At 40.1% G+C, this 12,727-nt stretch overlaps 1 protein-coding gene across 1 annotated transcript in view; it reads left to right on the top strand.

Moving 5' to 3' along the window:
• Window positions 1-3,086: 3,086 nt before the first annotated feature.
• PEPD (peptidase D) overlaps window positions 3,087-12,727 on the top strand; it is a 134,638-nt gene continuing 124,997 nt past the window's right edge. Inside the window, exons 1-3 of the mRNA XM_010174910.2 lie at window positions 3,087-3,120; window positions 4,970-5,157; window positions 6,178-6,305. Coding sequence (XP_010173212.2) covers window positions 3,087-3,120; window positions 4,970-5,157; window positions 6,178-6,305 — 350 coding nt within the window. The remainder of the gene's footprint in view (window positions 3,121-4,969; window positions 5,158-6,177; window positions 6,306-12,727) is intronic.

Raw genomic sequence — 12,727 nt, 5'->3', positions numbered from 1 at the left:
GATCCTGCCTGAGGGTGGCTGTGCATTACCTGGCACAAGGTCTCTCCCACATTTTACAGCTACACTGAGCCATTTCTTCCAGTGCTTTAAAAAGGTGCCATTAAAAATGTATCGAAATGAGGGGGGAACTTTTCATAGTTACCAAAAAGGCGGGGTCTGGGCTCTGACTCTTTCATCTTCGGGTGGAGGTTGCTCCCCTGGGAGGTCCCCTCCTGCCCCTGGTTCCCCCCAGCACTGGCCTGGCCCTCCCTGTGCAGGGATCTGCTGCCCACCCCGCCAAGAGCTGGGGTAGGTCGGTGGGAAATTAAACGGGTCTGGGACTTCATCTTGTTGACTTACTTACAAAGAGCACCGAGTTCACCGTGAAGGAGACATCCACTTTATGCCTTGGACAGCGGCAGCTGCTTTCACTGTTTCCCTTGCATCACTTGTGCTGCTGTTAGCATAGGCCTCTTGCACTTCACATATTTGATGTGGAAACAGCATTAAAAATTGTCTATGCTCAAGATGATGTTGATGATTCTGCTGCTCAAAACAAACAAATAAGGCCCAGTCAACAAACAAATATTAACTTCTTGAAAAGTAGTTTCAGTGGTTTCTTGTCTTCATTGAAATCTGGATCCTCTCTGCATGACCTCAGTAAACCAGAAATGGCAGTCCATGAATTTTCTTTTGGGGGGGGGGGGGGGGAAAAAAAAAAAAAAAAAAAAAAAAAAAAAAAAACCCAAAAAAAAAAAAAAAGAACCACGGGGGGGGGGAGAAAAAAAAAAAGAGATTAACGGAAAAATGGTGGGAAAGCCAGAAATAAAATAGGATGTTTGGTTACCAGTGTGTTCTGGTGGTTGTATCAAAACAAATCTAAAATGTTAGATGGATCGTACAGTAATAAAATGGAAGCTCTCTGAAAATATACTACTTCTGAAATAAGGATTGAAAATCAACAGTTCCAGACAAAAGAAAAATATCCTTTAAAGAAACAGATGTAGTTAATGTTCCTAGCTACATTTTGTTTCCAGTATAATAAAATAAAAGAGCTCTTGCGTGGGCTTGGGTATAAGTGATCATAAAAATTGTATGTGACAGCCAGCAGGGAAACTGTCAGCTACTGTGGGAGGCCTTTACCAGACTGAGCATGGCTGCATTGTGGAACCAGACTAGAGAGCATGAGGCAGCTGAGCTTCATTTGGCCTGTCTTGGTCTTGCAAGTAGCCATTTCTGACACTGACTAATGCTTATTTGCAGAAGCTTGCATAGCTTCAGAGAGGTGTGTGCTGCAAAGCAGTGCTTGCATTAAATGCACGTCATTATCAGATGTATAACTCCAGATGAGTTTGTGGCTGGAGATGCCAGAGTTCTTGCACTGACAAGAGAAACAGACCTTGAAGGACCAGCCAACGTATTGTACTAATTAAATTCTGTTATTTGTGTGTTTTGTGTGATATAAACTGAGTGATTAGAGATCACGGACCAAAACTGAAAGCTTGTTATTCCCTCTCTAGAATGAATGCTGTGGTGGTGTTGTTAGGTGGCAAGTAACAGAGTTGTGTATTTGCAGGGTTGCCACACGTGAGGCAGTTACATTCATGTACCCACTCACCTTACTCCAAGTTGTGTAGTGATGGCTTCTTATATTTGAAAGTGAAAAAGTGCTAAATAATAGTCATGCCATAGAGAGTACTGCATATTCACAGGGGTTTGTAACAGTGGGGAAAAAAGACCAGGCCAGTCATAAGCTACTTGCCTACCGTGTATTTCTTAGTAAGAGAGCAATGGTCACAACACAGTGATGGTTACACAGCCAGTAGTCCTGTGTGTGGAGACTTTTCTTATGCTCTTGAGTACTGTGAGTTCTCTTCCCAAATCATTATTTGCAGTAGAAAGCCAGGTGTACAGCCATACCCTTTTTTTTTTCCTAAGATTTAAATTCCTCTGTCAGTCCTACTCTGTCAGTCCTAGTCTCTGAAAAAAAGTCTCTGCAGAAGCTGTGGAAAGCTCGCGCTGGACTCATGCATGTGGAGTGACCCAGCCTCTGCAGGCAGAGCAGCGCCTGTGGGTCTCTTGCTGGGCTGTTAGTCCTTCCATGAGGTGCTGTTGGTTTGGTATCTGAGTGCTTGCAGGAGGGAAAAATGAACAAAGGCTGTGGAGGAAGCAAACTTACTCTAAGTTGAGTCCTTTCTGGAACCTAGCTGGTTTTCTCCATGGAATTTCAGTTGTGAAAGTAGGTCTGCTGCCTGGCAAGCTCCTGCTGTCCAAGGCATGAATTAAGGTGCGAGTGCTAAGCAGAGAACCTGAGGAACAGAGCAATATTTGCTACAAGGCCCAGCCCAGCCCTCCTGTGTCCTGCAGCCCTTGCTGCGGGGTCCAGCACGCTCAGCTGCTGTGGCTGTTACAGCAGCAGCCTTAAAACAGAGACTGAGGCCATGTTTGTGAAAAAAGTCTAAACCAACCAGTCTATGCAAGTCTAAACCAACAGTACAGGGCCAGATTCTGCTGTTGATGAATATTGTGGCATCAAATTCAAGCAAGGAAAGTGGGATCTGTTATATATAAGGAAGGATACGGTTTTGCTGTGGGCTGAGATAAAATGTGCAGAAGAACTGTTGTTTTGCATCAGAATGCATTTCAGGGCGGGTGTTAAGATCCCAACAAAAGACAGTCCTGAAGGGGCTTAGTGAGACTACCAGTAGGAATTGCTGCCTGATGCATTATTTCTCCTTGAGTCTCATTTTGGTTGTCGAAGGTTTTAAGTGCAATAAAAGCATTAATAGTAGACTTCATGGAGATGAAAATGTGCCTTTGTAGACGCTTCCTATGAGCTCCAGGGTGTAGGAATAGGTTTGGAGAAGGAGGAAGGTCTTTTAGTCTTTTTTCTTTTTTTTTTTAAAAAAAAAGACAGCAAAAAAACCCCACCCCAAAACCCCCACAAACTTGTGAAGAGGGTAAAATTACAACAAAGGCGACTTTTTTCCTTCCTTTGAAGCAAAACATAAGACAGATTGTGCTACAACCTCTGCCTTTGTTTTGTTTTGGTTTTTTTATCAGCAGATACAAAGATTTGAGAGCAACCTATGGCATAAGGGCATCTGATGATGTTCTCTCTTCCCTTTTATACTTGCAGTAAGGTGAGCATATGATTTCCAGGCCCCTGCACGGAGTTACTCCAGGGGATGATCGTGCTTGGATAACAGTGTTTTCAACCTCTTGTGTCTTGCTGAATTGCTGAGCTACCACTTTGCACCCAAAAAGCCTTGCCCATATTTAGTTTAAGGTTCAATATCTGATTTAAAACTTTCAGTAGCTTTTGCTAGGATTGTATGAACTTGCTTCACTCTCCCTACAGGCATGGGTACCCCGAAATTAAAGCTCATTCTGTACTTCCTCACTGTGCTGCTGTGCTGCAATAGGAGTCAGCCGCCCTTGTAATGATCCCTGCCATGGCGCTGGGTTATCGAGTGTGTGAGGGAAGTAATAAAAATAAACACATCTGGGATTTGTGCTGAACCATCAGCTGAACTCCTAGGCAGATAGTTTGAAAACTGGATTAGCAAGAGCAGTCTTTCACTTTCTAAAGCTACTTATGTTGTTATATCAAGTAGTTATAAACAAATAAAATAAAATATTTTATTAACTTTTTTATGCTGTATCTGCAGTAAGAAATTATAGGGTTTACATTTCTGATACTGATAAAGTCTTTCAGGAGATTACTTTATGCAGCTATAAATCAAAGGTTACCTTTCAGATTGCTTATGAAAACTATATAAAAATTAAGATGTGGAGCTCTCTAAGTCCCTTGGTGGTTTATTTCTTGTCATCTTAACGTAGTAACAATTTAACTGCACCTTTCTGTCATCTCTAGAAGCATATCTGATAGAAAATGACTGTCCAGACAGTCAGTCTGCAATAAGCTGAGAGAAGCTGAAGTGGAGGGACAAACTGGACTTAAATTGTAGGATTTTATTGCTAAAACAGTATTCATCTGTAACACTAAGCTCCAAAGCACAGCTTTGCTATATTAAACATAAAAAAAAATAGGGAGTGCTCTTAGATTCTTCTCCTCATCTGATTTAGAGAAAAAAATCCTACAAAAAGCTATTGTACTTACACTGGTAAGGCTCCAAAAAGTGCAGGTATGGACCTATAACAAATAGGAGTGAATCAGCAATATGTTCTTGTAGTACTTCAACCACCTGAAATTACTTAATTACAAGTTTATTTTAAGAGAGAGCTCTCTGCTCTCAAGCTGTACGCTCTCGGTTGCGGCTCTGTGAGTACAGTCTCAGAAACTTTCGGGACTGTCTGAGGGCGTTTGTGCTGCCGTGGGGGCAGGTGGTGATGTGTAGCAGGAGGTCACTGGTACCTGGGACGTGCTCCTGCGGCTGCGGCTGAGAGTGCAGTCACTTGCTGAAGCCGCTTGTGTGCGTGCAAGAATAAACATATGTACATTGAAAAGAAATTTGAAGATACTCTGTGAGGATGGGAAATGCTGTGGTCCTGCATCTGCTATCTGTCATCTTTTCTCTCCAGTCCCCGTTTCAGCTACCGAATGTTTGCCAGAAGGACTTGCTGAAGTTTGCCAGACTTAATGTAACCTTCCACTTCTGTTTTCAGTGACTCAGAACTCTTTTTCTTCTCTCCTGTTTTGCCTTGACTCAGCTGACGTAGGCTGTTGTCGCTTTCTGCATGTACTTTTTGTGTTGCTTTACCTAAAGGAATGTAACAAGTGACATGCCATGGGCCAATAGCTGCAGCCAACCCTGTCTCCTTGGGCTCTTGTATGAGCGATGTTTCATTGTCGCTCAAGAGCGATGCTTGTATACAGCTTCTCTTCCCTGGAGTGATTAGCATCTTGTTTGTAGAGTTGAACTAAACTTCCTTTTCTGTTCTAGACTAAAATAACAAACACTGTGTGTCTGAATTATGTTAACCACTGTCTTTCTTTTCCATTAATTCTCAATTAAAAAAATATTTTCTAGGCCCTCCTTTTGGCTGGGAAATGAGACCTTGAAAGTGCCTGTAGAGCTCTTTGCCTTGAATAGAAGACGGCTGTGTGATCGCCTGAGACAGAATAAAGATGTCCAGAAGAATTCAGTTGTTCTGCTGCAGGGTGGAGAGGAAACCCAGAGATACTGTACTGATACTGGTATTGTGTTTCGCCAGGTAAGAACTGAATCAAAACTTCAAATGAAATTAAGAAACTCTTTTCAACTGCACGAATTTTTAAACTATTTTTATTTAATTTTCCCTTTATTGCTCATGTACACATGGCCTTGCTTCACCAAAAGGGTGAAACCGCCACACTTAAATAAACTGCCTTCTTCATAACATTGCAATGTGTATCTTCTCAAATTAGACTCTTCCTTAAGTACCCATGTGTTCTTCTGTCACAAACAGGACATAGTAGCTTGTTAATGCCATGCCGAACGTATTCTTAGTGTTTAGGGAAGCTGGTGTAACAGAGCTCTGCATACACCATGGCTGTTATGCACACATGCATGGCTGCTGCAGTACTTTGTTCTGTGAATTTAATTGAGTTGTTGCATGTGATGAAGAACCAAAACCACTAAATTCTAATCTAGATAGCATGTATCTTAATGTAGTTATTGGTCTGTTATTAGAGGAGATGTGCCTTTCAGGGTATCGGGGCGTATGTCTGTCCTTACAAAATTCATTTCTGTATTGTTAGGTGCTTTGCTGTTTGCCTACCTTTTCTTAAAATAACTCTTGGCTAAAGGCTGTTCCTAGTGCAGCTTCCTCTCCTCTGGAGGAAGATGAGTGTTTACTTCAGCACTGTGCCATTGCAACTCGATGAATCTGCGCTCTGCTTTTGCCTTGTCTCAAGTAACATGACTGTTTCTTCCTGATACTACGTTCTCCAATTCTAGATTCAAAGAATGTGAGTTATTGTGTGGTGTATGTTTATTGTGCTGATTTGACCAGTTTATTTCTTATGGTAGTTTATTAATCTCTGATCCTTTCCAGTTGCCAACAGAGGGATTTGTGTCATTGTAATCTAAAACTGTCTGGAAAGCTTTAGACCTAAACCACTTCCCCTTGTCCAAAAGCAAGAGCTCTCTCTTTCAGATATGCGGAAGTAGGACTTAGTATGTACTGTAGTGTATTTTTAGAGCTGGTAGAAGTGAGGGTTTTCTTTTAAGAATATATTTTGTCTTAACCTAGGAATCTTACTTTCACTGGACTTTTGGAGTAACTGAAGCAGGCTGCTTTGGAGCAGTAGATGTTGATACTGGAAGATCCATGCTTTTTGTCCCACAACTCCCTGAAAGCTATGCGGTTTGGATGGGAAAGTAAGACATATCTTTTAACTGTGTTCCAATATATCCGAGTACTTCATATGGCATAATTGTCTGTAGAACTGGAATGCTGTCTTGTTTGTTTCCACCAGATCATTAGGTGGGAATTGCAGTGATATGTACACACAATGACACAAAATGTGATCAATTGGTATTGATCGTATGATATCAAATGATCCACCACCATTTGGTAGAGAATATCTTTAGAACTGGAACCCATGGATCTCATGGTATCCATGAAAGGAAGCTGAACCACAAAGAAAAGTAGAAGTCTTGTGTTAAGACTGAACAAGTTAAATAGTAGAGCAGGCTTTTTCAAGTTGCTTTACCAGTTTGCAGCTGCCTTAGCTAATGAAGCTTTTTGAATGGCAGAAGGTAGTTTAGCCTCTTTGATACTTTTTTTTATATGAACTGACAGACTGGGGAGTGTGATTTTAATTCTTTTCTATGAATATGCCATAAACATCTCTCTATCCACATTGGTAGTAAATATTGCTCAGTGCCATACTAATGGAGGAATTGATTTATTTATGTGTTCATTTCTTGTCTCAGTCTTAATTGTATTTACACCCTCTAACAAACTGTAAATTTTTTTGTTGTCTGCGTTGTCTCAGAACATTGGATTACTTCTGATTTAATATTTTGAGCTCAGGTTGCTTCGATTCTAATTGAAGCTATCACTTATATTTTAATGCTAATTTTGGGAAAAGAAAAACAATTGCAACCAATCCCATATGCTGAACTGTGCCAGAGCATATGGTGGGGCATGGCTGCTGTCTTCTCAGAGAGTTTATATGGATATCACTGTCTTAGACCTGCCTGGGAAATGAAATTGTTTGTGATAGCATAAAAATGTGAATACTGCTGTCTGAAGTACTTCAGCTGAGAGCTGCACCTGTCTGGGAGGGTAGGTTCTGTTTAACCCCCACGTGTACTCTCTCCAGTCTGTTTGCATTGTGGTGCTTGTTCCTGTTTATAGACAAAGCTTTCTCCCCTGCCTCTGCTAGTTCAAATCAGCTGTTTCATACCCATGCTGATTGTGCCTAATCTGAAAAGGCTTAAAAATATTACTGAAATTCTACTGCCTCATTTTGCATATTCAAACAAAATATTTAGGTGTTTATAAATGGTCCTTTTTGATTTGTTTGTGCAGTGCTTGTTGTTGGTTCATTTACAGAATTACAAGTCTGGTTAGAAATGGTTTATTGTTGTTGTGTCTTCTTGCAGAGTATAACAAATTGTCTTTATCACAGCATCCTTGTTTTCTAAATTCTCCTCCTTACTCTTCCTGTATCCCTCTGTTTAAATCTTTGTTTTCTCTTCTGTCAGCGTGGTCGTGTACTTTTTCTGCTTGTCAGAAGGAGGATGGATGAATAACTCATTTGTGAGTCAGTAGCAGTTCTTCATAAGGTGGTTGGCAGGGGGTACTGCACACAGCTAGGGATTGTGTTCATTCCCCAAAGACTCAATTTTAAGTCAAAATTAGCACTGAAAGAAAAACACAGATAAGTTTGCTTTCCATCCGCTGCTGTTTATCTGCTATAGTTTGCCTTGGATGTGCTTGTTTCTGTGCATGTGGAAGTCACTACCTACCCCCTGAAGAAACATTCGTTTAACATCAGTGAAGCACAAATCAATTAATGCCTGGTATGATTTCTGTGGGGTTGGTATTTTACAGAGGTCTACAGGTGGTCTTTAGTTCGTAGCACTGGGTGCAGTTGCTTTGCCTGGTGTTTTTTCTATTTAAAGAGATGTGGGATTCTGCTGTGTGAGTTTAGGCAGAAATGCGTAGATTCTCTTAAAAATAATGCAGAAGGGTCTTTACTACTGCTTTACTACTGTTGTATTACTACATGTATTGTTTGATGTACTGTTGTACTTTCACTTCAGAAGGGTACATATTTGAGTTGTTTTTGAAACGTAGCTTAGGTGATGTGGCAGTCAGCAGGGTTAACCCTTTTGCCTTCAAGTAATGCAAGAGTTGGGCTTCTTGCCTTCTTTCGAACTGCAGTCTTAGTTTGGCCAAAACCAGTGAAGTGTCTGAGAGCATTTGCTTGGAGATGAGCAGACTATTGGTTTACAAATGAGAGCATGAACACTGTAATTATTTTAGTCTCACCACACCAACTGCAGTGGTTTTTATGAACAGTTTTGCATGCTGAGGTGGTGCCTGGGGACTCTGGAGAACAGGTGAACGTGGAGATGATGAATGCACCACCCTGGCTGTGGTCTGCCGAGGGCCCAGTGCCATGTAGTACTGGTGTTGAGGGTGGCTACCACTTCTTTGCAAGTGTTACTCATCTTGTAGGACTTGTTGCTGAATGTGTATGCTCTGAAGATTTGTAAGTAGCCATAAGGTTACCTTTTAGACATCCTTCAAGCCAAAGTAACCTCTGCAGTTTTATAAGGGAGGAGAGATTTAATTTGACTCACAGCCTATGGATGTTCTCCAGAAAACCCACAACCTCTTAAGGTGGCAATCACAGAATTGTTATGAGGATAATTGTAGGACTGGTGGTCCTACTTTCATGTTGGGAAGGGATTGCAACAACAGTTGCTCTATTTTTAAATGTGGGTGGGCATTTCTCCAAATCCTGGGCTAGTCCATTTCTTAGTTGTTGACTGGGAAAATCTTTTCAACTAAGAGAACCTATTTGCTTATCTCTTGATCTGGTCCTCTGCTCCCTGCACCTCCCTTTGTTTCTAAGGCAGAAAACAAAGACTCACAGGATGGCTTAGTGGGCATGTTTTTGTACTCCTGAAGTATTTTTTCTATTCTTACTTTAGGAGGAAGAGTTTAAGAAATTAATCTGGTAATATAAGATTGTAAAGGCATCCGAAGTGTAACTGTGTTGTAAATGCTGTCTTTCTCAGCATGGTCTTACCTGGTCAAGTTTGTGGTGCAAAGCTGTTAGCAATCATTTCTGTTCCTAGGAAGCATTAAGTTGGTATGACTGCATGTCTTGCAAAGAGACTTCAATTTCACTAATTAATGCTGCACCTGCCATTTACCTCCTTAATTATAAATGACAGAACTAGTCAGTGTGCTGATTAAAGATATTTTATAAAGTAAAACATACTGTACAGCAGCTGCTTTATGTGGAGTGGATGCCAAAATAACTTAATTGCTTTGCCACATAAAGCATGTTTTTAACGGAAAACAAAAATATTTAACGCTTTCATGCTCTAACATTAGAAATACACATTAAATGGGACAGAGCAATATTTGTGTGCAATTTCCTGTGTTTTCATTGAAGCCCTGCTGGCTGATTGGTAAGTATAACACATTAATCTAGCATTGCATCCACTGTAAGTAAAGTTTTTCCATGAATTTGATTGGAAGCTATCTGTATTTGCAAAGTTGAACCTTGGTGTGGCACTTTGGAGCTGTAATAAAGCACAGTGAAATGCTTTGCAAAAGTTAATAATTTCTCAGTGAACTAATAAGGAAGCTTTTTAAACATGGTAATCATTTTCTAAGTAGGTTACAGCCGAAATCAACCTTTGATTTTGGTGATTAAACTTGACTGACTTCAGCAAAGCTGAGAAGTTTACTGCCTTTGGAAAAAAGTGCCAAAGTATGTGGTTGGTTTTTTTGTTTGTTTGCTTTTTCCCTGAGTGCTTTTGTAAAAAAAAAAAAAAAAAAAAAAAAGGAGCTTTTCAGGCTATTTAACCTTTTTACCGGGTTTTTTTGCCGCCTATAGACTGTATGTGACCATGAAAATTAGAAGCTAAGAAATCCCTTTCTTGATCTCGTTTTCTTAGTGAGGATGGGTTAAATTTTGTGGCATTTATCTTTAGAATAATTGTGAGTATTAAATTATGTACAGCACGGTATGTTTATCTGACTATACCATGGTGGCTGAGACTGGTGCATTAATTAGCCCTAGGCTTGGCTACAAGAAGGCAAGGTCTGTATTAAGCCATTCTATGCAAGCCAAAATTGGAGGCAACTCTTTGGAAAGGTAGTGGGATGCACGTGGGTGTTGTAGGGAACAAACTAAATTGCCTTAATTGTTCTTCTTGATGTAGATTTTGCAGGAATGAAGGACATATTCTCAGTGAGTTTTTCTGATGTGTTGTGTAAAGGTTCTCTTCTCCATAGCATGTTCTGGAGCTGTGTGTTCAGACAGTGTACTCTAGAAGGGTCTTTGGTTTTACCTTCTGAACTGCTCTGCCATATCATCCCCTGGTATATTTTCTGTAATTTTTTTCTCTAAAATTAAATATGTTTAGTGTTTTCTTTTTCCATGTCCATCAATTTGATCTCTTAGTGTCATTTGTCCCTTCCCCCTACCTACTGAATCTTTATTTTGCTGTTTAAAAAAAAAATAAATCATTTTTAAACCACTTTAGGTCATCTTATTTCTCTTTTGTACCAACTAGCAATTGCAATTTATCTGCAAAGTTTGTTGCCAACTGGAACTGCCATCTGTGGATCTCATGAACTATTCAGTCTAGCATCAGGTTTTTGGGTTTTTTTGCAGTATTCCACTGATCATGACTTGCAGTTCATTAGTGTTTATCACTTTAACTTCTGAGCACATCAGTCTAAATTGATACAGCACTTTTCAATGTGGTGGTTGGAGGGTTTCCTAGCTCTTGAAAAGCTCATCTTTTTGTTTACTTATTTTTATTTTCTGCTTTAGGCTTTTCACTTTCTTGTTATGACTAGTCACTGGGTTTCAGGTCACATTGTAGTGTTCCTGTCCAAGCCAATTTGAGTTGATTTTGGAGAGTAACAGTCTTGAGAGAGATTTTTATCCAATGTTTTACTATTATTCGGGTAGTACATCTCTTGCTTTACCCTTCATCTGATCCTTTCAAAACTGTACAATAAAGCTGTTTGCTTTTGATTGACAAAACTTACTTGTGCAATTCCCCATGCTGCTTATTTTCCATGATTCCAATTCTCTCCATAGTACAGTGATTTCCATTTCTTGTCTCCCATTCATTTATTACAGTATTTCTCTGTGGATAAAAATTACTTTTACAGAATAATTAGTGTCTGGATTGCTCTTGCCACTTTACTGATGATTGTTTTTCTCTAAACAGTGCTGCTCGAGTGCTCTGAATTCTCAAACGGTCTGTTTAGTCATTGTCCCAGTATTCTAAATGTCCATGAGCCTTGCTGGTACAGGATGAATGTGTACTGTTTCTGTCACTCTTACTTCAGTAACTATTTCTAGATGCTTAAGTTTCCTTGTATTTCTTGTTGAGAATGTTTTAAACAGTAATAATAACTTATAGTATTTATAGTATTGTACTATTTATAGCATTAGTAATTTATGTCAGTTCTTTGATTTGCAGTTTCTGTCAGCATGCACCTCTAGCTGGATGCACAATTTGGCAGTTTAGTAAGTGTTTGAGTGCTTCTTTTTTCTCTCCTTTTTTTTTTCATTCAGGTGTGTTTAGAAAAAGAACGAGGGCAAAGTAAATCTGCTTGACGATGCTGCACCAGAGTTTTTTAATATCCCACCACAACATGAGAAAGTTACATCTTGCCTATGCATGTCTCATGCCTGTGGTATGAGGGGGAATGTTGATAACCCTCACCAGGCGTTTCTTAATTATTCTTTATTTAATGTGCTAGCAGGAGTGTCAAGTTCAGTGATATAAACTCCTGATAAAGTTTTGAAATATCAGAGAATCCAAGTTTTCTTTTGATCAGGTGTGCCCATGTGTTTTTCCTCCAAGGACTCAGCTGCTGCTGGTAGGAAGGTAAGCTGTAGCAAAAGAAAAGCCCATGGGGATTTTCTAGCAGTGTTCCGACAAGGCTCTGCACCTCCATGCTGCCTGGTTTGAGTGCAGAGCTCTCTGCTTCTCGTCAGCCTGCATTTAAAAAGCCTCTTCAATGAAAAAACTCTCAAGTGAAATACCTACAGTGGTGCCTCTGCTCCTGCACTTCTAAAATTCCATCTTCTCAGCTCTTAATGTTAACTGTTTTCTTTAGGTTTTTTATTCCAGGCAAGCTGTGCTGTGTCTGTCTGTACGCTCAGGAAGGACTCTCTGAAAGCCCCCTGCTTTTGTTGAGAAATGTAAAAAGAAGGAAAAACAACCCCAACTACTTTATTAAATAGGATAGGGAAAAGTATAATCAATAAAAATGCTTCTTAAAAGCTAAATGTGAGTAAAAATCAGGCAGATTGTGTTTTACTTGCTGTGTACCCCTTTGCCTGTGTCCTGCTGGAGCTCTGGGTGCTGGAGTTTGTGGCCTCAGCCCTGGTCTGATGCCAGATACCTCTGTCTTGCAGGGGCAGCGTGGCATAGTGGATCAGGCGCTGTTTGCAGGGTAGGCTCTGCGTTTTCTTTGTGCCCAAAGAGTTGTTGTGGCAAGTTCCATCAGTTTCTTGGTGGTTTAGTTTTCTTTACAAGTTTTAAGACAGGAATATTATTATCCCCTTCTTAAAGCCGTT

Source organism: Antrostomus carolinensis, unplaced genomic scaffold, assembly GCF_000700745.2.
Source record: "Antrostomus carolinensis isolate BGI_N321 unplaced genomic scaffold, ASM70074v2 scaffold14739, whole genome shotgun sequence".
Classification (NCBI taxonomy): Eukaryota; Metazoa; Chordata; class Aves; order Caprimulgiformes; family Caprimulgidae; genus Antrostomus; species Antrostomus carolinensis.
This window is presented reverse-complemented; position numbering and strand designations above follow the sequence as displayed.